Raw genomic sequence first — 26,350 nt, 5'->3', positions numbered from 1 at the left:
TTCAATGAACATTAATTATTATTTTTTTACCATTCAAATATTATAAAGTTCCTGAAAGTGGTAATACATTGCTAATAGAAACAACACGGAAGCACAGAAGTTCCCTATAGTACCATCCTCTTCAAGTATGTCCATCAGTCCATTCAGGTTCCCCCTTCAATGTTAAATCCAGTGCAGTGAACAAAATGATGGCAGAATAGGCTAACACTGCTAATCATAGCTGAAAGTGCATACACTCCTCCCCTTAAAGGCAGCCGGGAAGATTTACAAACAAATCTAACAAAGGCAGTGATGGGGAGGAAATTTTCAAGTGCAACATCTGAATAAATTCCCATGACATGTTTCAGTAACAGGACTTTGATGCTACATGCAACTGATCATAATAGAAAACAAAATGTGTTATAAATTGATGGAATAACATTTATCATTATTACAATGTCCTTATAAAAAGGTGCCACACGAAAAGGCAGACTAAATTCATACTTTCAAAATGTAAACGTATACACCTTTTCTTTAAAATAAAAAAAGGAAGTTTATTTTCACAGATTATTTTCATGTCTCTGGATGGTTGACTGTTGGCTGTGGCTTCCTGATGTCCAAAGCACCACTGGCGTTGAGGTTAGCGTCGTCGTCGTCGTCATCTTGGCACGTGAAGAAATCGAAGTGTGTGTCCTGAGAGTGCGTCCCAGTTTATCCATAGTAAGATGGAAAGCAGGAGGAGGAGCAGTGTGAAGAAAATGCGGCTGCGTGTTTTCATCATGGGGGCCACAGTAGACACAAACACCAGGATAACGGCCATAAATGTGAGCACGATGTTGAATAGCTTGCCGACCAGGGCGCGCGCCGTGTTTTTCTCAAGGCCCTCTAGCTGCACCACTTGCTGATGTTGCTGTTGGAGCTCCATATTGGAGAGGCGTGTCTGACAGGCCTCCAGTGACTCCTAGAGGGAAAAAAAGATACACACATGAATATGGATGAAAGAGATGCGTGATAATTATCCCTTTGTCGGGCTTTGCTAGTGGTCACTTATGTCATAACAGTTACATGCCTGAGTAGCTACTGGTCCTGTTCTACTACAATGAGCTTCAAACTGTAAACAATAGTGAGTAGCACTAACACTTGATAATCACCGTCTCAAAACAAGGATCAGTTTGATCAATTTAACCCAGTAATGTGTCTGTATATTAACAGATCTAAAGCCAATATGACTATAAACTCAATAAAGAATGCACACAATAATATAAACCTGTGCCACATTTAAAGCCACTGTTATACACAATGAATCCACACCTACTGACCAATCACAAGTGAGAATTAAATAGCAGTGTTTCAAAAATACAAATAGTGATTTTTCAACTTAGTGTTTTAGATAATGGTATTTAGCAGCTGGCTCAAGTTTTTTGGTCAGTAACTAGCAAGTTATTCTATTGCACCTGTACCCGGTTGCCACTAGAGGGCGTAGTTTACTTTAATAAGGAATACTGTATGACTTTCAATAACAGTTTGGCCTGAAAGATACAAAGCACATACAATACCTGTATGTCTCGAGCCCTCTCATAGGATTGGTAAGCCATTTTCTCCTCCATGCTGGCCAGCTCCTGTTTTAGGTTCAGTATTTCATTTTGGTGAAGCTCCGTCAGGTCGTTCAATTGCTCCTCCAGCCGCTCACACCTACAAAAACACCCAATTCAAAGTTATGAAAACAAATGACTTACTTTAGTGGCAAAATAATGTTACATCGTATACAGAAGCAGAAATGAAACTGGGAGTTTAAACATTTCCTGGAAAGATGAAGTTTTAATAAAAAAATGAATGAGGTTGAGAATAGATTTATGTTTAGTCAGAATTATAAAGATGCTGATGGAAGGTCCAATGTTTCTCTGTTCATGACATATTTTCAGTCACCTCAGAAGTAAAACTGAACTACATATCTCTTTAAAAGCAGTTGCTTTTGAGGACGGAAACAATCGTGGTTTTATTTAAACGTAAATGTTTTGCCTCTGCAAAATCACTTTTTAAGCTAAAAAATATAGAGAGCAGTCCATTAGAAACTGTGTCAAGAACCCCACTTGTCTCAGTAAACATTGCAGGTCCAGCACACATGCCAACACTTTTATTAAATAACTGTTCTGCCGTTCTTACTATTTTTAGCTGAAGGAAAAAAAGCTGAAGGAGTGGTGAAGCACAGCAGGACATTTTAGGGAGAAAAATCCCTTTGACTATGCTTTTCTAGTTCAGCCTCCCTCCCTTGCTCCATCCCTCCCTGTGCCCACATAACTGTCCTTCACCTTCACCTTTTTTTTTTTTTTTTTGAGGAATTTGGTAGCAGGTATCTTTCCATCCAAAGGTTAAAAACAAGGTTTCTTGTTTCCAAAACTTAGCAAAAAGATAATGTTAATAATCTTTCCATCAACCACTGTTATTTAAACACTCAAAGAAAAAAGAAATCAGATTACAATCAGAAGTACCAGGTAAACATAAACAGTCATATACAGAGTACTTTCTTTGTCATAATCTATTCAGAAAACTTGTTTCCATCACATTTTATCTTCTCACTAATCAGCACACCAATCGTTTCCATCTCAACCAAGCAGATTTCAGTTCACTTTTTTTCCCTTTCTTGAATGTGACACAGATATGAAGCTTTTTAGAGGCTGCACTTAGAAAAACGGTGCATTCCCACACTAATTATGAACAGCTGACAAGCCGCTGCCAAAAGTAATCCAGAATAAGTAGCAGTTGTCAAGCTGCCTCTTTAGTTCTGCTACTGCTATTTGACTGTCTTGCTAAGATTTTTGCTTTTCTTGAATTTTGATTATGCAGGTGACATTTTTTTTGCAACAATGTAAATAGTAGTTGTTTCAGGGCCAGACATTATTTACACTATTGACACTTGTATTTGGAATGCACTTAACTGTGTACATCTGAATATCGGATCTAATTAAAGAGGGCAAATTAAGCCATAAAACGACATATGTGACCGCAGTATGAAGGTTATTCTGGTGCATGGATCCGGTGTAACGTATACGTGATTGCTTAGGAATAAGAATAAGACTTATTTCCTGAAGCTGGTAAAAAAAAGAGTGAAACCATTTTTTGCTCAAATTCCAGTCATTAAGGAAAGTTGAAGAGCAGCTGCTGATTTCCGTCAGTAAATGTATAAAATATGCAACTTTAAAACAAATTCAAACCTAACTGTTACATTCTAACAAAAATGTTAAAGAATGTGAAACCAAAGATGGTTCTGTTTACTTTCATTCAACTTTCCAACATGTGGAGCATTGTAAATGATTCCAGGTACATCAGGTTAAAACTGAGACAATGAGTAATGAAAAACTGGCCCTCTCTCTGCTCTTAGACTATTATTACGAATGCATTTATATTTAGTACAAAGTAATTACTGTCTGCAATGCAAAATACCAGAGAAATGTTCTATAGTTCACAGACATCAGGTTGAAAAAACAATACCATATTGAATTAAATATAGATATAAAATTGAAGCCATTCAGATTGTTTCCTACCTGAACCGCTCCTCCTGCAGTATCCGTAAGGACAACGTGTAGTCTCGTTGGCAGTGGGCCTTTAGCTCCTCCAGAGATTCACCTAGACGAGCCTGAACCTCCCTGAGCTCCTGGACATCCTGTAACAGCATCTCCATGCCCATGCTATTTCCCCGCTCCAGTGTGTTGCCCCTAGAGCTGGGTGGGCCTCCCACTCCCCCTGTCACACTGTTGGTACCGGCCGATCCCGTCGTTGCACTTGAGCAGTCCTCCTCGCTGCCAAACCGTGGGCTGCCCTGCAAGTGCCCGCTGCTGTTGGCACCATTGACATCCTCTCCATCCTTTAGCACATTAATATTGTCGGCGCTGCCAAAGCGGTTGCGCAGGAGCGAGGCGATCTCGCGTGGCTTAGAGGCCACGGCCCCGGCCGCAGTGTGTGTAGCGTGTGAGAAGCTGGACAGGCCGCCCCGCACGCTGTTCACCACACCGTCATTAAGACCTGTGATAACGCGCGCACCCACATCACGTAGACCCTGCTGAACATCGCGCAGCACACCTTTGTGCTGGCGTGCCGCGTCACCACCATGCTCAGCCTCGCGGAGACGACGCCGGTAGTGCTCCAGCTTGCGCTGTAGCTGTGCGATACTCGCTGCCGATTTCTGGTTTTTCTTCTCAAAGACCTGAAAGTAGAAAGAAAAGCGTAAGAGGATATTGCAATCAATTCCACTAGTCCTGATATCAACACTTAGATTTGAACAAGATCTAGAAATCCTGAAGCAGAATGGAAAGTAAAACAATTATGATTCAGGATTCAGGCAAGAATTTGATAAAAGAGCAGGCCTCTTGTGAAAGTTTCTCGAGGTACTGGGTGATTTGGTCACATATGTTTATAGTTAATTAAGGATGAATCTGGGCCCTCTCGTGATCCTGATTTCACTGAACCCAAAGGATATATTTAAAAAAAATAATCTAATGTATAATCCAAGTTAACTGGTTCGTTTTCTTCTCACATATCCGAGATCTCACCTGTTTAATCCGGGAGCTCTGCTGTTTGTCATTGGTGTTGTTGGCGAGCTTGAGGTACTCGGCCACATTTGCATCACGTGCCGCTTGCTCGATGCGCAGCTGCTCCGTAAGCCTCAGGATCTTCTGTTGGAGCTGCGCTATGGTCTGCCGTGCCCGCTGGGGGTCGAGCGGCGAGTCCTCTGACCCGGCCTGAGCGCTGTCCACATTGCAGAGTGATGCCTGAGCCAGACTGCCCTCCAGCCTCTCAATCTAAAACAGGCACAGAGATTTGGATGGCAAAAGAACAACAGGGATTTCTAAAAAGCATTTTGCAGCTTTCTCTTTATCTTTTGGGTTTGTTTTTTATTCAATTATTTTGCTGACACTTTAAAGCAGTCTACCACTTCCGCCAGTGCCTCAGTGTCAACATCGTGACTTTCACGATCAATGACCTCAGATCATATAATGAAGACTTCCTCAACCAGACAGCAATAACCTGAAGCTGTAAATCAGGATGTAAACTCACCGAGCATGTTCAGCATACCAGTGCCTTTTTATTTTTGCAAACAAGACTTTTGTACACAGGTTGTGCAATCGCTGATTCCGTTTCATTTTCAACACAAGCTCTTTAAAGTGTTTTGTTGATAAATTAATGATCTATACTGTGAAATACCAGGATATTTTTTTATACTTGATCATCATACCGGGACCATGAGATCAGTAACCCCAGGGCTCAATACAGGGCTACTTTGAATACATGTCGAGCTCAGCTGGCTTCCTTTAAAATGATTAATGCTGAAATCATGTTTACTGTTACAGTCGGTCAACTGGCTTCTGAAAAGTGTGTTAAACCGGGCTACACTATTTATTACTCACTTTAGTAGAAAAAGTATACAAGTAGACAAAATTATAGGATTATTTAATATGCTGTTTGGGAAACGACAGCCTGAAGCACATCCGGTAATACACCGTCAAACCCGCTAGAATAGTGAATGTATGTGAAAAAGGTGAATGTAGCAATATTTCTACATAATATACTATTTGTGTCGGAAGTAATATCTGGTTATTGTGTGAACGCTTTAAGTCCTTACTTGTAAAACCTAAACGGAGCTATATGAGCACATTCTCTTGTATTATTTTCCTCTCAGGTTGAGTCTAAGGCTCGGTTAGTATCGGATAAGACACCGGTTGTTACACGCGACTAACGCGTGACATTAGCCTGAAAATCCTCAAGAGACAGAAATGACTCCTTTGCGTATATATTTAACCACTTATCTATGTAATAACTGTAACTTTAGGACCTTTGTTCACCCTACAGCAGGTGACAATCGAAATTCAAAGTCGTCCAGAAACCTATAAAGTGTATCTAAAACCCCCCGCTTATATCCTCCTTACCTCTCCGTTTTTTAAACGGAGTATTTGTTCCCAGTGCATATTGCGCTCCGGTCGCTTGCAGCTGCTCTTGGCTGAAATGTCCAATTCATTTATAATCCTCACAGAGGACACTTTTGTGTACGAGACTGCGCTCCTCCTCAAACTCGCTCAACTCGTTCTGAAACTTCAGCGGCACCTGAAACCAGCGCGCGCCCCGCCCTCTGTTTTAAGCATGACATCATGAGCTGCTCGCGCAACTCGCGCTTGCAAGCGGGCGCGCGAGTGTCACTTATTCGTCACCGCACGTGGCGTGATCGTGCCAGGTAAAAAAAAAACAACAAAAAAAATACCCAGGGGCCCCCAAGCACTGGACCGGAGTTCATTTATTATAGTGCCGCAAAAGAATGAAAATGTTCTTATGTCCATTTGATTTGATTTGGGTAACGTTATTGTATTTAGTTACGCGATTAACAATAAAAAAAAAAAAAAATAAATAAATAAATAAATAAATAAATAAATAAATAAATAAAAATGGGGGGTATTATTAGACAGCAAGTGAACATTGTGTCCTTAAAGTTGATGTGCCAGAAGCAGGAAAAATGAGCAAGCGTAAGGATTTTGGCGAGTATGACAAGGGCCAAATTGTGATGTCTAGACGACGGTCAGACCGTCTACAAAACTGCAGCTCTTGTGGGATGTTCCCAGTCTGCAGTGGTCAGTATCTCTCAAAAGTAGTCCAAGGAAGAAGCAGCGAGAGCTGGCCTGTGTGGTCTGAGCCAACAGACGAGCTACTGTAGCTCAATTTGCTGAAGAAGTTAATGCTGTTAATGCTTGACGGGTCAGGACTGTTTTGGCAGCCAGAAGTGGGATCAGCACAATATTAGGCAGGTGGTCATAATGTTATGCCTGATTGGTGGCAAAAGTTATGCCTGGTCAGTGTATATGCAATTATTTATCAGTATCCTTAAACGGTTTGTCCTCTCTGTGCTTTGAAAAGAGAATTATGTATTATTAGTGATGACCAGGACCCTTGAATACCTCCCCTGAACTGAAATCAGAAAGCCGTCCATGCACTCATCGGAGGATTCATACACAGTATGTTCATACTGAATATACTTTAAACACGATACTTTCTGACTTGTAAATGGTTTATAATCCAATTGGTTCCCCTTACAGTTTCTTTCTTACTTATGTTTCAGAGACTTTCCATGATCATTAGGAATCCAAAACCACATCCGTATTTCTATGCTAAGTCGCTCTGGGACAGTAGATATTGTTAAAAAAAGCGACCAAAATTATATTTAACTGAGATATTATTTTGGTATCGAATTACTGGTGGTGGTGGTAGTACTGTATGTGTGTAGATAAAGTAGTCAACATGTTGGGAAATTTTAACCGATTTCAAGTCAATCGTAGCAGACACACCTACCTAGTTGGTTTACTTTGTATATGTGCAGTTAAACAGTATAGAACATTAACATGGCATTAACCTTTGTTGTCCTCTAGCTGTTCATCGGTGGTCAGTGTATTACCAAGACAAGGAAATTGGCTTGATAATAACACCGACATCAACACTAAACTAATTCTCAAACCTAATTTACATATGATTTTGGTTTCTGTTTCTTTTCTTTTTTTTGTTTGTCCCAGAAATCTAGCATCAAACATTATGACAAAATAAAACTGCCCCAAAGCCATTGATTAATAAAAAAAAAGAACGCAATGATAACATCAATTCATGTAAAAACTGTTATTGCTAGACAAGTTTTATAAATACACTTCAGCTCTGGGCTACATCCAAACTTGCAGACTGTCACACTAAAAATAGCAACTTGTAATAATCTTCTTACTACTCTTCAGCAGGCAGATTTTGTCCTAGATCCTGCATGGGTTTAGGAATCAGTCGCATTGCACTTTAGCACTTTGAGAATGTTGTAAAATAAAGTTTGGGACATGGTCAGAGAATTACATTCATGTAAAGTGTTAGGGAGATAAATCGAATTAAGGCTAAGTGCTAAGTAGATAAATAGGTTTCAGCAATTGTCTGTTTTAATAGCTGGCTCTCAGGTCAAACATGTTCCTCCGGTTTTGGCAAGAACACAAACACTAAGGTGGAATTTGAATGGCCAGCATTCCACAGATTGTTAATTCGGTTAGACAGATGAAGAAGAATTAACTGGAAAAGCTAGCATGAAATAAGGAATATAGAGGTTTTTTTCCTGCTTGTATATTTAGGCCATGGCTTAACTTGTCAGAACTCCATGCATGTTTGACAAATGGGTGACAAATGAATAAAAAAGGCTTGCTCTTATAACATCTTACCTCAATTTTACACCAACTTCAAGAGAAAAAAAAATAAACCAGTCACTTTGAAAGATAGTTTTCTATTGGGACATAGATGGCACAAAAGTCACAAAGACTGTTCAACCAGGTGTTTCAATAGGCATGGTCAACAAAATACACTCCCTGTCAAACAGAATAGTAGACCAATAGCATACCTGCTACCGTACTACATACATAATTCTAAAGCCATTCAGGTAATCAAAAAGTAAATGTGATGTAAAAAAAAAAAATAATAATAATTAAAAAATATATAATATATAATCCCATAGTTTATGCATTTCTAAGACTTAAATGGTACAAACAGGCTTTATTATTTTTTTACATTTCTTACTTATAAAAATAAGATGAAGTATTTGTATAACATAATGGCCGTAACAGAAGTATATCAAGAAACTTACTTCCAGGAGAATGCCTTATTAAGTTTGGAAAGGTCTCTTGTTAGTCACTACAGAAGCAACATATATCCTGGGGGTAAATCTTTGTGAACATTAGTGTGCGGAAATGGGGAGGGCTCCAGCAGTAAGACCAACTCAATCATCAAATGTCGAAACGTTCTATTCAACCAGTTGAGCCCTACCTTTCCGTAGTGACTAATCTTACCTAATACACCATTAAATGGCACAAAACACACTGCAGTTTTATGCAGTTATTAAACTTTATTTAGGATTGGTTTAGTTGGCTTTTCTGTACTACAGTTTTTCTCAGTTGCTTTGGAGCGTTTCTCAGGTCAGAAATAAAGTTCTCAAAACTACTTGTTTATCCTCCACATTATTTAGTCATTTGTGCTCATCATAGGGAAATTTCTTGTTGCTTTGATCAAATTGCCAATGTTTTTGTACATTCATTTAATAGATTGTATATAAGTGTCTGCTGTTTCCTACATTATCAGTTGTTTATGTCATGTTGATCAAAATATATTATACTGGTTTTACCTGAATAGTCTCAACCCCCAAAACATCTTGCCATCAGTTCATTGCATAAGTCACGGAATGTAAAATGGTTAAACCAGTTTTCGTCATCTGTCATCTCAAATTTCTATTAAACTTTATTTGTAAATGTGACTTGAATTAAAGTGCACATGAATCTTGAATGTCACTAATGAAGGCAAGTGAACAGCATCAGATCAACCAATGATCAACTAGTTCTCTGAAACAGGGAATTCAAATTTTGTGCATTTTCAATCACTGTAACCCAAACTGACGTTTATATCAAGAAATCCTAAAACTGTGCAGTGTCATACTGACAACATGACTAATCATCTTATTTGTGAACAATGCCAAAGAGTCTTTTCATTCTGATGGGAATGAGATGTTCATTGACACAAATACTTACTTTTGAGAGATGAACTAAGGATTTTGAGAAAGTACAGACTTTTGCCCAAAATCAATTTATATTGTGCTGTTGGTACAAATTGTTTTGAGAATGCACTTACTGGTTTGCAAATATTAAGCATGATTCGAAAAATGCTCCAAAGCAACTGTAATACTGTTACAGTAAATTGTTTTTCTTGTTTTATGGAGCAGATGTTTTTGAAAAGTGGTGAAAGTAGCTGAGCTCAAATCCAAACTAAATGAGCAGAGGCCTTTAAGCATGCACTTGATGAATTCACTTAAGAAGTGGCCACTCGCAGCACCGCGGGGAGAAGGTTTTTTGTTTTTAATTGCTCTTGACTGATCGAATGAATGAAACACTGAACGTTCTCAGGTCCATATTATGTGACCTCAGCTAAATCAATGCGCCTGAAAAACACTAACTAGTTTATTAGGGATTCCTGGACACCCGCCTAATTTTGCAATTATCTAAAAAACCAATCAGGTGGCTGCAGCATCGTGCATAAAAACATACACATATGGTCGAGAGCTTCAGTTAATGTCCACATGCAATTCAATTTAATTTGAGCACTTTTGCTCAGAACATGGCTGTTGTGCCAGACAAGCTGGTCTGAGTATTTCGAGAGAACTGCTGACCGCTTGGAATTCTACACACAACAACAATTTATAGAGTATGGGTGTCAAAATTGAATTCTGCACAAGCTGCATCAGCATTTTTGCAGAAATGAAAGCAGAATAATACAGTTTCTTAGTTAACAGAAACTAAAAACAACTATTATACTAAAAATCTATGTAAAGTAAACTGCACAGTTGAATACTGGATAAAATTTCTGGTATTCTATCTATTTTTAACTATCCAGTTTAGTTCAGAGTAACCCTTTTACTATAAACAGTAGTTATAGTTTGCTGTTCTGGACCGACAACAGTGAAACCCAATGTGGACTTTTTGCTGTTGTAGCCCAGGTGTTGTGTGTTCTGAGAAGCTTTTCTGCTTAATACAGTTGTAAATAGTGGCAATTTGAGTTACTCTAACCTTCCCAGCATCTAAATCCAGTCTGGGCATTTCCTTCTGACCACTCTCATAAACAAAGCTTTTCCACCCCACAGAACTACCCACTCACTAAACCTGTTTTTGTTAGTTTTTTTCCCACCATAAATAAAATCTAGAGATTGTTGTGTGTGCAAATCTTACGACTCAAGAGATCAGCAGTTTCTAAAATAAACAAAAAAATCCAAGAATTTCATGTGACCGTATATAGCAAATGTTGCATTTACACACAAAAACTGCATACATTCTAGTTTCTCAATGAATGACCTAATAATGATCTAATCAACATCATTATAAGTCTGTAAAATAATAACTTATAGAAACATTAACACATTTTGCAAAGAAGGAACACACGCATTTTAGATTTATAAACATTATCTTTTTTATGGCTTTGAAAAAGGTTTTCTGACAAAATGCTACTCCTGACGTTTATGCTCATTAGAACCCCTAACCAGGCATTGAACTTTTGCTCATAAACTATTAGAACTGGCCTTATGTTAGGAGAAGGGATTCTCCCAAGGGGAAATACTGATGGCATGATGACACAGGCAAGTTAAAAACAGCAGTAAAATAAGGCCATAGTTGAAGTTTTGCTCCAGTTGGTTAAAACATCTGTTGGATGCAACCCAAAAAGCAGTCAATAAAATAAATAAAATAAACATAGGCATAAGTTTGGGTTGGCATTCTAATGTCATACCACTGAACACCAAGGCTTATTTTCAACCACAAGCACAGAGTACATACCGAGCCCATTAGTCATATTTCACCAGAGCACACCTGACATCCGGGTGAGTAACAGCACCCAGCTACAGTATGAACCGAGGTATGTTTAATACAAGAATTAACTCATAAATGCCACAGCTAGTCCAAATCTTACTCTTGCATTTACAATGCAATCCCTCACATGGCCTGTTTCATCTGAATTATGCATTTAGCCAAGGAATGCATTATTCAATGTTATTTATGAACATCTGCTCTTCTGACGAAAAGGATCCTGTCAATCAGTGTACGTTGCTGTTAATACACGTGAACACATGAACCAGCAGCTAATCCAGACAGCGTGTTACTTATTTTTGACTCGCTGACCAGGGTTAGGATAAAATCAAAGGACAGTTCGGTTCATCAACTGACTGTTTTGAACCACAAATCTTGATAAGGAGGCTTGAACAGCTCTGGTACAGAATGACACCAAGCAATAAAACTGCGAGGTGCTTTCCAGTGAAACGGAAAATAGGATACACAAACAAGTTGGAAATAGATAGGGAAACAATAGAGAATGAACCTGATCAAATAAGGATCCAAAATGTGATTTGTTTTTTTGTATGAATCATATTGAATGACAGATGGCAAAGTAGTAGTACAAAGTAGTAACTTGAAAAAAAAATAAAAAATAATAAACCACAGCAAAAACAAACCATAACCACTACAAATATAGCCATGACCTAATCATTTAAGCAGTTAATGATTCAGGTTGGGAATTACAAGGCAACTGCTGTCACCAACTGCTGACACCATTGGTTGTCACTATTATCTGGTCTTTTGTTAACAAAGAAGTTTAGGTACCTGGAACTTTACAACTTTCCCATGGATACCCTGGTTCTATAGTTTAGTGCAGGTTGGCTCTGTGAGCTTTGTGCTTGCCTAAGGCAGTTCCGCTATGTGTAATGGAGTATAAGAACAAGAAAACACAGTATTCATGCAAATAACAATTAGGTGCATTTAAAGCATAAGAATTACAGGAAACTCAGAGGCGTATCTATTACATTTCCTCCTCCACATCTATAACTTAATATAATAAGATTTATTCCTGAATTAAACTAGAGTCACCCCCTGGATTTACACATATCCATTCACCCTTCCAAAGTGCATGCACACACACATACATTTATATATGCAAACATATCTGACCTTGGCAAAGAACGCAATGCAACACACTCACCCACACCCACATGTACACGCAAACACAGCTTCCACCGCAGGACAAATCGTGTTTACATCCCAAACAGTAAGGCAGAGAATGAGACACTGGTTCAGCTGAAAAGCAAAGCTCAAATAATGCTGCTGAAAGCACACACATTGAAATAAAAAAAAAGGGGAGGCCAAGCCCATCATCAAAGCTTTGAAATATGAATGGAGGGAATTTGAACAATATGCCACAACATTATGTGTCCAGGTTAGAAATGCATGTATAAATAATAAAAGGGTAAGGTGAGGTGAGATCATGTGTGTCTTCAAGCAATGTAAGTTAGCAGGGGAAAGAGAAAATTCGAAATTCAGTATTAAAGCAAATTTCAGATTATGCCATATCTTCCTGCAGTACTACTAGTATTACTTTGGATAGTAATATCTGCCTAAATAAAAGAACACATAGTAAACATAGTCGTTGTATTAGTAACCTGATCTTGTCACATTGTGAAAAAAAAAGATATTTCTGTTCAGTGTGTGTGTACACAAGTTTGAGAAAGTCATTTTGTGTGCGTTTATGCTACAGTCAATCATAAATAAGGGATGAATAAGTACTCCGGGTGAGGTTAGGCGGCTGGCCACTATATTGGCTCATGTTTTCAAGGCGAAAAACAAACTTGCTCTACGGCAGGAGTCATTGTGTGTCATGCACTCTAACCACAGTTCAGCTGCTAAAACACACACACACACACACACACACACACACACACACACACACACACACACACACACACACACACCCCAAAGTGAAACGTCCTAATAGGCACAAGCATTGCTTATGAAATCACAACCTGTATGATCTACAGTCATTTCATTTCATGCTAATTTGTTCATAAGGGAGAAAAAGTAAGGTTCACCTGCCTCGATTGAGTACAATAATATTTCAAGAGTATAATCAGCTTTACTTTAAACAAATACCTGGAACAAAAACAAGTTTCATATAAGCTGTCTATAATTCCAAACAGCATGTGTTTGTGTTTGAATGTAATCCGACTGTCAAGCAATAAAAGTCATTTAGGACTGTTACTGGCACCCTGTGGTTGCATGCTGTTATGTCAGAATAAGCTGTTCTGCTGACATACAATACATTTAGCATGGTAAAGAGATGAAAGGTGGAAAATGTTTGACTAATTATGGTCAAAGGATATAGGACAAGGTTAATCACGAGTCCTTTTATGGGTACAGATATGCAACTGTATCACAATGCCACTATCAGTATCTGCATCACTGTACAGTGCAAAAGTGATATAAATTGAATTCTATCTATCTATCTATCTATCTATCTATCTATCTATCTATCTATCTATCTATCTATCTATCCATCCATCCATCCATCCATCCATCCATCCATCCATCCATCCATCCATCCATCCATCCATCCATCCATCCATCTATCTATCTATCTATCTATCTATCTATCTATCTATCTATCTATCTATCTATCTATCTAAATCAGAATACAGACTGACACATGTGCTTGTTGTGGCCTAAACTTAAAAAATGTACTTCTTCTTTTTCCCCCTTAAATAGAAAATAGTATTTGAAATCAATTTTGCTTGCACCTGCATGTGACTCTGACCAATGTTACTAAGCATGTTACTAAGGGTAAATGAATAAATAAACACTGTTTTGGGGAAAAAATGCGCAATTGTTTAGAAATCAGCACTTTCAATCTAAATAAGGTTTTATTATACACGTCACCCCAATGCTTAGTCGAGTTAAACAACCAAAACTCGTGAGAATTTTCACCAAAATCTTAGCTAGGAGAAAAACTAATATTTTAAAATAGTTAGGTCTAGGTTATTGATTATTTTTTCTAGCAGCTCTTGTGGCAGTAGTGATGGCTGTAATTCAAACAATGGGTTTGTATTATTGCATTCATTCATGTTTATTAAAATATAAAAACTTAACAGAATAAAAAAAGGTGCTGTTATTAAATAAAAGTATCATCACTGATATAGTAAATTTTTTGTAAGCAAGATATTACGTAATATATATGAAAAATGCCATTAAGACTTTCTCAAATGCATGACACATGCTGTGTTTTATTTTTAGTCTGTCTTATTAACTTTCAATAGAGAGAGAAAGAAAGAAAGAAAGAAAGAAAGAAAGAAAGAAAGAAAGAAAGAAAGAAAGAAAGAAAGAAAGAAAGAAAGAGGCCAGTAAGGGGGAACTTCTGTGTATTGATTAACAGGAACTTGTTTTGTGGAAGTTCCATAATATTAAATATAAAAATGAATGAGTAATACACCCTGCTATTTCGAAATACATAACTTTATACATAACATACATGCTGTTACGGTATTATATTTTACTTATGGGTACAACTGTACAAATGATTACACTGCTGATGTGCATTTATGGCTAAACACTCTATAAAATGCAAGAAAGATACATATTACCTTATGAATTAGCATGTCTGTGAAAACGGATCAGTCACATTGTCCCTAATCAGATTACTTCCAAAGGCAATTCATTGTTTTTAATGCAAATCTGTTCATGTTTTTCCAGAGTTTACTGATTTTCAGACAGATTTTAAAGCACAATAACTTCTATAATTTGACTCCTACATATTAGAAAACATTACAACCAAGTCTCTTGCTAAACAAGTATATATGTGTATGAAAGAGAAATTAATTACTCTGTGGAAATTTCTGGCAGCTAAAAGAAATAGTCTGTGCTGTATGGGTCCTGAACACACATTTCATGAATTCTTGCTTACAAGTGTTTGTATCTACAGAAGGCTCATCAAATTATGCACATTTTAAAAAAGTGTTCTCATGAGCCAGCAGACCACAGACTGTCAATATTAATGCACCACTAGAAAGGACAAAAAAAGAGGAAACAATCAAGCCCAAGTGCTGTTGCCAAATTCTCCTCTCTCTCTCTCTCTCTCTCTCTCTCTCTCTCTCTCTCCCCTCTTTCTCTCTCTCCAACCCCGGTTAAAGACCCTTACGCTCAAAGTCTCGCTCAGAATTTCAGAAATCCTCCTTTCTTTTTTACTTTTCACCAACAATGGACCTTTTCAATGCCAATGGACAATTACATAACCTAATCCTGAAAAGGCCATGCATGTAACACACCAACACAAACACATACACTCACACATGCACAAGAAGCTAAGTGTGATTGCAAAAAGTTTGACAGATCTTTCACCAATGACCTTTGTGTGAACAAAAATGACACTAATGTTTGCATAAAACTGCCCATGATAAAAAATATTGTGCAAATGCAGCGCTTTCTACAGAGACTTTTCTAAAACAGTTCTAAAACTAGCTCAAATCCTAAAAAAGAACTCACTGTATTTGTCGGAGAGGTGGATGGAGAGGACTCTGGTGTGATCAGGTTGAGAATAATTTCCATTGGAGAAATCATTGAGACCGGTCTGGTTTGCTCCAACTCCAAAGTTCAACGAAATTTCTACTTGGTCAGTATGCTACAGTATCCCAGAAAGAGTTTAAGGTAACTTGAACAGGAGTTTGAAGTTCAGAACCCACTCCCATGGGTTTAAATCCTTAAAAACCACAGAAGCAGCTGAAAGCATTGTGAAAAGACCCTACAGTAAGATGAAAAGATGAACACAAAGTGGTCAAGTTCAAAGCCGGAGATATAAAAGAATAAAATCGCTTGACATTTCCACAGCTTTTCAGTAAAGAAGAAAAGAACGGAACAGAAACTCAGAGCACGAGAAAGGGCATGCAACCTTTTTTCCCCCTACCCCTGGTGTGATTGCTTAGACAGCAAGCCCATGGTTTTTTTGGCCAGCAAATGTGGTATCCATTTGCCTTGCAGAGCTTAAAAAGCACAGCCAATATGTGTGTGTCCTGCAAACTTAAACCAATCAGCAAACACAGTGGCCTCTGTAAACCAATCAACGCTTGCAATCCAGGGGATCCGTTCTAGCGACTGGCTATTATCCAAAGGGCAATCAATGGGCTAATGAGGTATGCAGTGAAGAACCCAAAGACACATTGGTCATACCTTACAAACAGTGCAAGCACAACAAGTGGCAGGAAAGTAATTTAAAGAAAAGTAAGTAAAAGACAGTGCACTCAATCTCATTAAACCATGACATGATGATAGCAGGGGGGCAAGTACCAGAAGCTTCTCAATGAGAAGGAATGAAAAGGGGAGGAAACAGAGTGCAGTGAGGGAATGTGGTGGGAGACAGGAGACACAGAGAGAGAGAAAGAGACTGAGAGAGAGTCTGCTGAGTTGAAAAATGGATTACATAAGACTAGCCTCCATTCATTTGAACATAACTAGCAAACTAGCAGCTAGATTTTAATTCAAAATCACGTTTATAATAATGCACTCATTTTAGTAATCTGTTGTTTCTATAGTAACAAGGGCTTCCAGGCCTAATGTACATTAGTTAAGGTTAATAATAAACAGATTTAAAAAAAACTACGAAATGCATTAATATTAAGATATACTAATACTTGCAGATTTGATTAAGGGTCTTATTTGTCTTATTTGTTTGTAGCATAGAACTTAAATATCGAGTCTACTTTTCAAAATAATTGTTCTGGATCAATGACTGAAGACAAGCCTTGTTTTATTTTTTTAACACACCATTGTGATTGCATTGCATCTTGCAAATGTCATGGTACAAGATCTATGACAGGCTGCAATCATTAGGTATTGGAATTTATGCAGATCAGATGCAGATATACTGTACTCATATAAAAACACTAGATCAAGCATGTTCAAGCAAGATTCAAATACTGCATGCACGAGTGCTCACTGATGCTACTTGTAGGAAAACAATTCATGATGATGTAATCGGATAGTCATACTGCTGACATCAGTGTTGTCACATGACAAACCCTCCACACACAAAAGTTCCTTGCCCTTGAAACCTACATACCTCTAGACTTACTACTAAGGGGGAAAATATAACACTACTGGCAGATCGTTTTTCTAGAAATAAAGGCTATAATGGCTATACCTACACCAAAATCCTAAGTTAAATAAAAGCTGTGGTTTTCCTCATGTGTATCGCTGAATGTTGCTCAAAACTCAAATGATTCCAACTGGACTACACCAAGATAGAAAAACATGCTCACACACAAACACACACTCTTTCACAAAAAAAGCAAAGCTAAAGCTGGCCTTTTGTACTCTCCAACAATCAATGGACTCATTAAGACTTACATAAACCTATACTCAGTGGACCAAATCAGCCTAAATAGGACTGAATAGAATCTTAGCACACTCACTTCAACAGCATTGCTCACACAAGCACGTTCATACTGAATTAGAATTTGGGTAGTGTTTTTAATGGATATAACATTTATTTGGTTTTAATGGAAACTACTACTACTAGTCTTTGAGGGTCTCTACAGAAAAAAACGCTGACTTCTATTAGTGGCATAGTTATGTCTAGTGGACCAATAAACACTTTTGTTAACATGTATTACGTGTTTGTTTCTATCAGACACCAGTAAGTATTATTAGGATGTCATCGAGCATCCAGATTCAGATAATGGTTTCTTTAATTTGCTGATAATGATTGAAAGATTTACATTCTATATGCTTATGTAATTCATCTTTCCTGGTGTTTATCTTTACACCATAGATTACATGATCATCCACCCTTAAATTCGTCAACTATAATGGGTTATTAAGGTGGACCATGCCAGCAAAATAAAAAAAGGCTTCATTCCACGGGATAAGAGATTCACATTTTCTTCAATTTAATTCATTCACCAATCTGGATTTGTGTAGTCAATTGGCTTCTTTTAAAATGTGTTCTTCACTGACCTTTTACATGTTTAGAGGTCTTAGATAAGATAAGACCCTTGTCCACACCCAGTTGCGGTGCTGTAAAAGAAGCTGTTGCAAAAATAGAAGAGGTTTCGTCGTGCTCTCTATTTCATACTAAGTGTTTATTTTCCTTACAATTAAAAGTGGAACGGAAAGTGAAAGAGCAGTGTGACCAGGATTATGACGAAAATGTGTTCGAGAAATACAGAGGAAGGACGTAAATATAAAACCATGCTTGCTTGGAAATGACGAGATGCATGGTTAGGATTATCTGACAACCCACTATCAAACATTCTTTGGTATATCTAAGCATCTGGTCACAAATAGTCCAAAAATCTTGATGGAGGTTGATGTTGAATGGCATTTGATGTCAAAGTAATCCTGTCATGACCGCAAAAAGTGTATCAAATGGTTTAGGAGGCTTTCTTGTCATAAAGGAAAGCTACGGATAAGCACATGGATGAAAATAAAAACACACTGTTTAATGATTGAAGACTACTTGTGTCAAAAGAAAAGTGGCATGCTAAAACACATGTTTTGCTGTTATAATTACACCAGTCGAGATTCGATCATTACAAGCTAGAAGCGGATGTTATCTGGTTAAAAGCATATGGGTTAGGAGAGAAAATTTTGTTTAAAGACAGGAATTTCTGGCAAACGACGCAGGCATGAAACTAAATTTGCACCCCCCCACAGGCCAACTATGTTCTCATTACTTAACACGGAAGGCGGAAAGGCGCAGATGCCACAATGTACTAAAGGAAATGATTGTGAATGTGTGTGAGGGCATATGTGCATGTAAGGGCATATTTGTGTGTGTGTGTGTGTGTGTGTGTGTGTGTGTGTGTGTGTGTGTGTGTGTGTGACATTCCACTCACAAGAAAAAGAAAACAGGAAAAGACAAATTGTGATAGACAGGAAAGAACTGCAACTTTTATCGAACCTTTAACTTTTAGCCCTATAGTTGCACTGCTGTATTCAGTTGCTTAACGCTTGCGCAGCAGTGACTCAACCACGATTTGGAAACATCTCTTACTGTGGCAAAGGAAATGGGAGTGAGAACTCTTTTAGTCTGTGTGTTGCATTAAGCACTTGTTTCCTTATGTAACACAGACCCTCCTGCTTCTCTACATTTCTCCTCAGAGACGATTCAATAGAGATGGTCCAGACCTCCCACTAGATGGAGACACACATGAGGTGTGTGAGAGAGAAAATGAGAGAAGGTGTGAGACAGAAAGGAAGAGAGACATTTATCTGGGTCACTGGGACAAAACTGAACTGTCTATCGCCCTTATCTATTATTCATAACTTACATGTGCATATGAGATTAGGCTTAGACTCCGGGTTCGCATGTGGGTGTTGGTTTGTGTTTGACAGAAAGGCAAAGGAACAGCAGGGCTGATGCTTCCTGTTTTTGGTCTCTTAAAGTAGTAGAGGTTTTAGATTAGAAGGGCAACATATACAGTCCACACACACACACACACACACACACACACACACACACATATGCGTACATGCCTACGGTGAAAATAGATGTGAAAGCGCAACCAATCTGTATGTTGTCTTACGTTAATGTTATTATTCCAATAAAAACCAAAAATAAATAAATGAATAAACACAACAAGCTGTGTGACAAATAATCACTGGCCACGTTTGTACACTTTTTTGTCAATCCGAATAAAATCGTTCTGATTGAAAGATTCGGTGGACTGTTTACATGAGACGTTATCTAATCTGATATGGTGTTTACATGTGCCGGTGCTTTCAATTCGGAATGACTTTGTGACATGCATATTAGCCTATGTCCTGTTTGTTGGCACATTTTATTCCTGTCAACATGGAGTTCCATTATTTCGTATGGAAGGTATGAGGAAAAGATGGGTGCAGGAAGCTGAGCTTTTGTGCTGTATGTGCATCTCTAAAAAGCATCTGAATACTACCCCTCCTCCTCCAAAAAGTAGAAGAGTGTGAATGAAGGTCTGTTGTAAGAACTAGTGGGAGCGGGTTGTATTGCTGGAAAATTTAGTGACCTAGAATGGAAACGAAACTTTCGCCTGAGTTGCTGTTAATTTACACGTTTGTGTGGACTGGTGGAGGGATTTATAGCCCCAGCAGAAGATTCTGTAGAAAATCCAATTCCCCTAATTATGCGTGTCGTGTTTGTATTATACAAACTCGGAATACCATGTTGCAAATAAATTTTGTGTTCATGAGAGCACAGTAAAAAAGTTATTGTACATCTTCTGCAAGTAATTGGTTTAACGCATTTACATGGCAGAATTTTTATTTTGTTCAGTTTATAGAAAGGTTTATCCCACCCCTCTCAAAGTGATTACAATTTCATATGGGCATTTTTATTCCAAGTGAGGTGTTTATATGGAGCATTTTCATTCTGATTGGACTTTTAAACCGTTTACAATGCTCCATGTAAACGCTCCTACTGGTAGTGTTTAAGGTTGTTATCCCCGTGAATTTTTATTTCACTAACCTGCAAAAAACAAACCGTACTTATCTATATTTTATTTGTTTATAGTTACATTTAATGGTAATGTCTGTCAAGTTAATTTGGGTTATTATATATGCCAAAGCAGCTATAAAACAATTCACCGGGTTGATACATTATATAGACAAGCGTTTTTGTTTACTAGTAAAATCCAAAGACATCCTATACAATTGTGTGCCCCTTAATTTTGTGGTAACAGTTTGGGGAAGAACCAAATATGGCTGAAAAGGTCAGGTGTCCCAGTACTTTTGTCGATATAGTGTTAATTAACAAGATGAAACATTTGTCATGTAAATGAGAACCCAGCAAATACAAACTCCTTTGTCTCCTTTCAAAGCAGAAATATGTAGGAGGTGGTATCAAAACGTTTTAAGATTAGCGTGCCACAGATTCGGTCACTTTCCCCAAATGTCCACCTTCAGATGCCTTAAAACCTGGCAGTGGAAATCGCTATTGACGGTCTTGGCCCTGGGGACAAATTCTCGAGGCACAATGCTGCGAATGTTCTGCGGACCTGCCTCGCAAATTTCGGTCGTGGAGATGATGGCGTCTTCCACTGTAAAGACTGTTGCTCTGTCTCAGGGTCGCATCCATACACCCAAGGTTCATCACCGATAATGATCCTCGACAAGAAGAACTGGCCTTTCACGGCACGTTGACAGAGTTTTTGCAGACGACGTTGCCGTATTCCTTCAGCTTCTGGTATCAGCAGCCTGGGGACGAATTTGGCAGCAACACGGCGCATGTTCAAATCACACGTGAGAATTGCGTGGACTGTCCAGTATTACACACTAATAATAGAAGCAATGTTGCGGATTGTTCTCTGAGCTTGTTGAAGGTGTTTCTGATCTCTCGTCATATTCTAGTGATGTCCTCAAATGACAAAGCATCACCGTAAACTTGCCGAATGACGTCAGACGTCTCTGTGCAGAGTTTTGCTCTTTGTTCTTACTCCCTGTCCATGATGAAATTGCAGACTTGGTAATGCACATGATCAGAATAGCACCAGTTGCACAGCTCCCAATGTACACAAGACAATATATTTTGGCACAGTGACTTTTGAAGGTAGGTGCTCCCTGTGACTGTGCATGCAGCCTTGTGCTTCCACCTGCTGGCATGTTACAAAACTCTAATTTTTTGAAGCCACCACATATAGGAACGTCATATGATGTAAAATATTTTGTTAAAAAAAACATGATGACAGTTACTAAAAGAAAAACATTTCAGAACAGCTGTGAGTCCTTTTAACAATCTAGTAATAGTATTTGCAGGTCACTATTGTGTCATCAAGGCCAGTTACACATTGACAGGCAGGATTTACTGAAAATGTTATCTAATTTGGTGTGAAAGCTATCAGATGACTGTCAACCTACTGCCAATGCTCTTTCCTAAGTAACTCAGATTTCCATAATTTTTACATCCTATGTCTTAACAGCTTAACCTCAAATAGCCTTTTTCAACTTCGATTTGAATAGACACTAAATAGATATCTCCTCCCAGTAAGCATCATCCCTGGGTATTATCTATAAAGTTCATGTAATGCAAGTGGCAGCAGATGCAAGTGCTGATAAACTGTGGTAGAAACCCATAAACTGTTCATGAACATAACAGCACCCGACAACAAGTATACTGCACTATAACAGAGCATATAGCAAATGATTTACATTAATAAAAATTCGCACTTGTATCTAAGTGCTAATTTTCATTAACGTAAATCATTTGCTATATGCTCTGTTATCGTGCAGTGGGTTGTGGGATATGTTGTCCCTGATTCTTCCTAACAGCATAATAAAAGAAAATGAATATCATTTTCAGAAATTAGCAAACGTTGATGTTAATATCTGCATTGATGCCCATATCTGTCAACAGAAAAAAAAAGCCATAAATCACTTGCACTTCCCACTGCTAGATGATGTGTGTGAATTCACTGAAATAAAACAAACGAATGCAAGTCATAAATCTTAAAAGTCAACAGACGGATTTTAAATGCACCCATACTAGCAGCTAGCAGAGTATTGGGTCAGCTCTACTGAGATTAAACATGCTTATTTGCTGGATTTGATAAAAGCAAACAGGCATCCCCAAACACACACACACACACACACACACACACACACACACACACACATTCAAATAGTAACTGGGCTGAATATGGGCGTCGGCCGAATGGAATAATTAAAGTCATGAATATTCACTAGACAGACTGATTAAACAGTCTGAGAGGTGATCAAACAAAACGCACAGTCTCTCACACACACACACACACACACACACACACACACAATCTCACAAAACTGAACAGAAGTGTGAGCAAAGGCACATAAAAAATGCAGTAGTGAACATTTGTGTATAAACCATTGTCATGCACGAGAGTTTTTTCTACCCCAATACAAAGACATGTGTCCATCTCATAACCGCATATGCTTTATTCCTTATTTACTTCATTATTAAGATTGTAAAAAAACTCCTAGCATGTATCATTAATTTGCCTACCATCTAACTGAACATCACATGCATTAAATATTGCAATCTGATTTCTTCTAACATTACATATTATAAGAGTCTCAGGTGTCAGTACTTGTAATTTAATGGCAGGTTTTCCACCTAGTAAAAGTCTTCAGGACAGGCACTTTCTCAGTAACATAACAAGCTGTGTTTTTTTGTTCTGTTTTTGTCATATTTCCTTAAGTGAGGAAAGAGAACAGCGTGAAATGTTTACACTTGCCATGTCTCAACTGATAATCGGAAATAACCATTCAGGTGGATGTTCCACAACATTGCATTTATCCTTGAATGGGTAAATTTTTCAGTCATTTGGTAATTAGTTGAAAATGTATAAGCGCTCTGGTGTATAAAGAAATAATACAAGCTCTCTGTGGTGATTAAATTCCTATAACAGCATGCCTCATCAAGTTTATAATCTAGTCATCAATATCTATGCCATTTACACCAAATGGGCAAAAGTATTGGAACGCATGACTTTTCCAGCAGTATGTGGTTCTTTCCCCAAACTGTTCCCAAATGTATGTCAATGGATACATGTTTTTATTCACTTGAACTCAGAGACCCAAACCTGTTCTAGCATGACAATGCACATAGCGAGCTCCACCCCATGCTGACTGCACCTCAGGCCTCCTTATTCTACATCACTTTATTCAACCCCTTGAGGCTGAATGAGCACAAATCTACAAAACCCCACTCGAAAATCTAGAGGAACATTTTTACAGAGGAGCTGAAGTTATTAAAACAACAAATAGCTATTTCATGTGGAATGGGATGTTAAAAAGCACATAAACTTCTTATGGTCAAGTGTATACACAGAATTTTCCATAAAGTGTATACACAGTGCACTGTAGCATTAAGTTAAATGGTAGTATATGTGAAAGTTATAGACAGACAGGACAATTAACCTTATCATCTCTGAAAGCAAAGTCCTTAATCCATAGAAAATAGCTGGCCTTAACGATTATCGCTATATGCGTAAATGCACATTATGAGCCCATGACACGAGCCCCACCCATTTGAGCATTAACAAAGTGTGGGAAAAGTGACAAACATTTTAGTAATGTTCTGATGTCAGCACAAGAGCTGTGACATATATGTCACAGGAAACAGGAAACAGCAGTTCGCTTTGTGAACTGAGATCAAGAAGACCACAGACGTGCACTGTGGTGCCACACACACACACACACACACACACACACACACACAAAACACATTTTAACATCAGCGTTGAGACTTGCACTTAGACCTTTATCATGTGTACAGAAAAGCATACGTTAAACTTGAGGTAAAAGTAATGCATCGTCTATAAACCTCTAACACAAACACAAACACACACACACAATTCGAAGACACAGCTATTTTGTCCAGTCCAGTCGAACAGCTTTTCTGATCAGACAGTACTCAGTTGCCATAGAAACCGTGCATCATGCCTCTCCAAGGCACGATGGAGACAGAAGACAAAGAAAGGGAGAAAGATCGAATATACAGACAAAAGAGAGAGGGGAAGAGTACAGTAAAAAAAAAAAAAAAAAACAAACGCTGTGGGAATAGAATGAAAGATTTCTGTAAAGAAGAAAAAAAGATGACAGGTGGAGCGAGAAAGAAATAAAAAAGAGAGAAAGAAAGTGTGAGACACAGACAGAAGAAAAAGCCCAAGTTTTAATTCAGAAGCTGCTTTAATTGAGATTGCTTTACAGTTTAAACCCAATGTAATTGGTATTTAATACATATTTAGAGAAATGGCCACAAGCATTTATACCAAGAACAAAAATATCTTCCTCATTATAAGAGCATGCAGCCTAGTTACACAAACTGGTGCTTGCATGATGCAAGATGTAGACTGCTTAGAAGATGACAGAGACAGCTGGCTGCGATTTGATATACAATAAAACATAAAGTCTAATATCCATCAACTGCACGAAAATGAATCTATAAGATCTGGATAAAGGGACAAATAATTACACTACAAGCAGTGGCATAAGAAGAAGAAGAAGAAAAATGAAGAAGAAGACAACTGTATTTTTCGATTTCTGCTGTTTCAAGACAGTTTCAAGTTTCAAGACAGAAATGGCCATAAAATATAGGTCTCTGGGTCATGATGCAGTACCGAGCCATAAAAGTGTTGCTACAGAATGAGTATTCTAGGGAAATTGACTATAGATATGACACTGTATTAGTGATGGGTCTCAAAAAATGCATCCCATAATCATGGCAAAATCTCAGTAGGTTATGTACATGAAACAAAATTGAGTAGTTTACGTCTCGACTCTTCTAGTCCGAGTTGTTCGTTCTTTGATCAAGTGAATCCCATATACGCTATGCAGTGCATTACACAGGAAACAGAATGGAGTAGCTCATCTCATGAGTCTGCTAGGCAGAGTCGTTCATTATTTTGTCAAGTAACTCCCATAGATGCTGTAAATGTGATTAAAGGATTAAAGGAACGAAATGAACCAAATGACTATAAAAAAAGATGCGCTAATTTTGATAAATGAGATTCAAAGAACCAAGTCACTAAAATAATCTGATCACTACACTGTATCATTAATTGTGTGATTTTCACTTTAAAAGCCACTATTCATAATATATATAAACTATATATAAACAACTGCCAACCTCACTTGCCTCCACAAAAATGTTGAAGATACCTGATATAAGGTTTAATTAATGCCCTATTTCAAACCCTTTCATTCACCTTGAGAAAATGTATCTGTCGTCTGTTCTTTTTCATTATTTGTACTTTGACTGAATGATGTGTGCTTAATTACATCAACTTGTACTCAAATATGTCTTTCACACGATGTTGTTTATGTGCATAGAGGATGTGGCTAAAATAGAAACCTTATCTAAGACGTGTTTCACACTGTGTCATCATCTGATAATGCTGATCACTGAGAGGCTGCATGGAGCTACAGTCTGGGCCAGAAAGAAATCAGCCTGAGGCTCGCATGCCATTTTGTTACATTGGTTTTGTGATACATTATGACATTTCTTTTATAACAGTGCTAAA

At 38.0% G+C, this 26,350-nt stretch overlaps 1 protein-coding gene across 6 annotated transcripts in view; it reads right to left on the bottom strand.

Moving 5' to 3' along the window:
* tmcc1a (transmembrane and coiled-coil domain family 1a) overlaps positions 1–26,350 on the bottom strand; it is a 33,574-nt gene continuing 7,224 nt past the window's right edge. For 4 of the 6 annotated variants that reach the window (XM_046871644.1, XM_046871649.1, XM_046871646.1 and 1 more), the window contains 4 exons: positions 4,527–4,775; positions 3,522–4,180; positions 1,536–1,671; positions 1–940 (listed from right to left, as the gene is read on the bottom strand). In XM_046871644.1, the coding sequence (XP_046727600.1) occupies positions 638–940; positions 1,536–1,671; positions 3,522–4,180; positions 4,527–4,775 (1,347 nt within the window). In that variant the 3' untranslated portion in view covers positions 1–637. Of the gene's footprint in view, positions 941–1,535; positions 1,672–3,521; positions 4,181–4,526; positions 4,776–5,900; positions 6,124–15,863; positions 16,272–26,350 lie in introns of those variants that run through there. The other 2 variants (XM_046871645.1, XM_046871647.1) reach the window with 2 other exon arrangements.

Source organism: Silurus meridionalis, chromosome 17 (assembly GCF_014805685.1).
Source record: "Silurus meridionalis isolate SWU-2019-XX chromosome 17, ASM1480568v1, whole genome shotgun sequence".
Classification (NCBI taxonomy): domain Eukaryota; kingdom Metazoa; phylum Chordata; class Actinopteri; order Siluriformes; family Siluridae; genus Silurus; species Silurus meridionalis.
The sequence above is the reverse complement of the archived record's forward strand: the minus strand, read 5'-3'. Positions and strand labels throughout refer to the sequence as shown.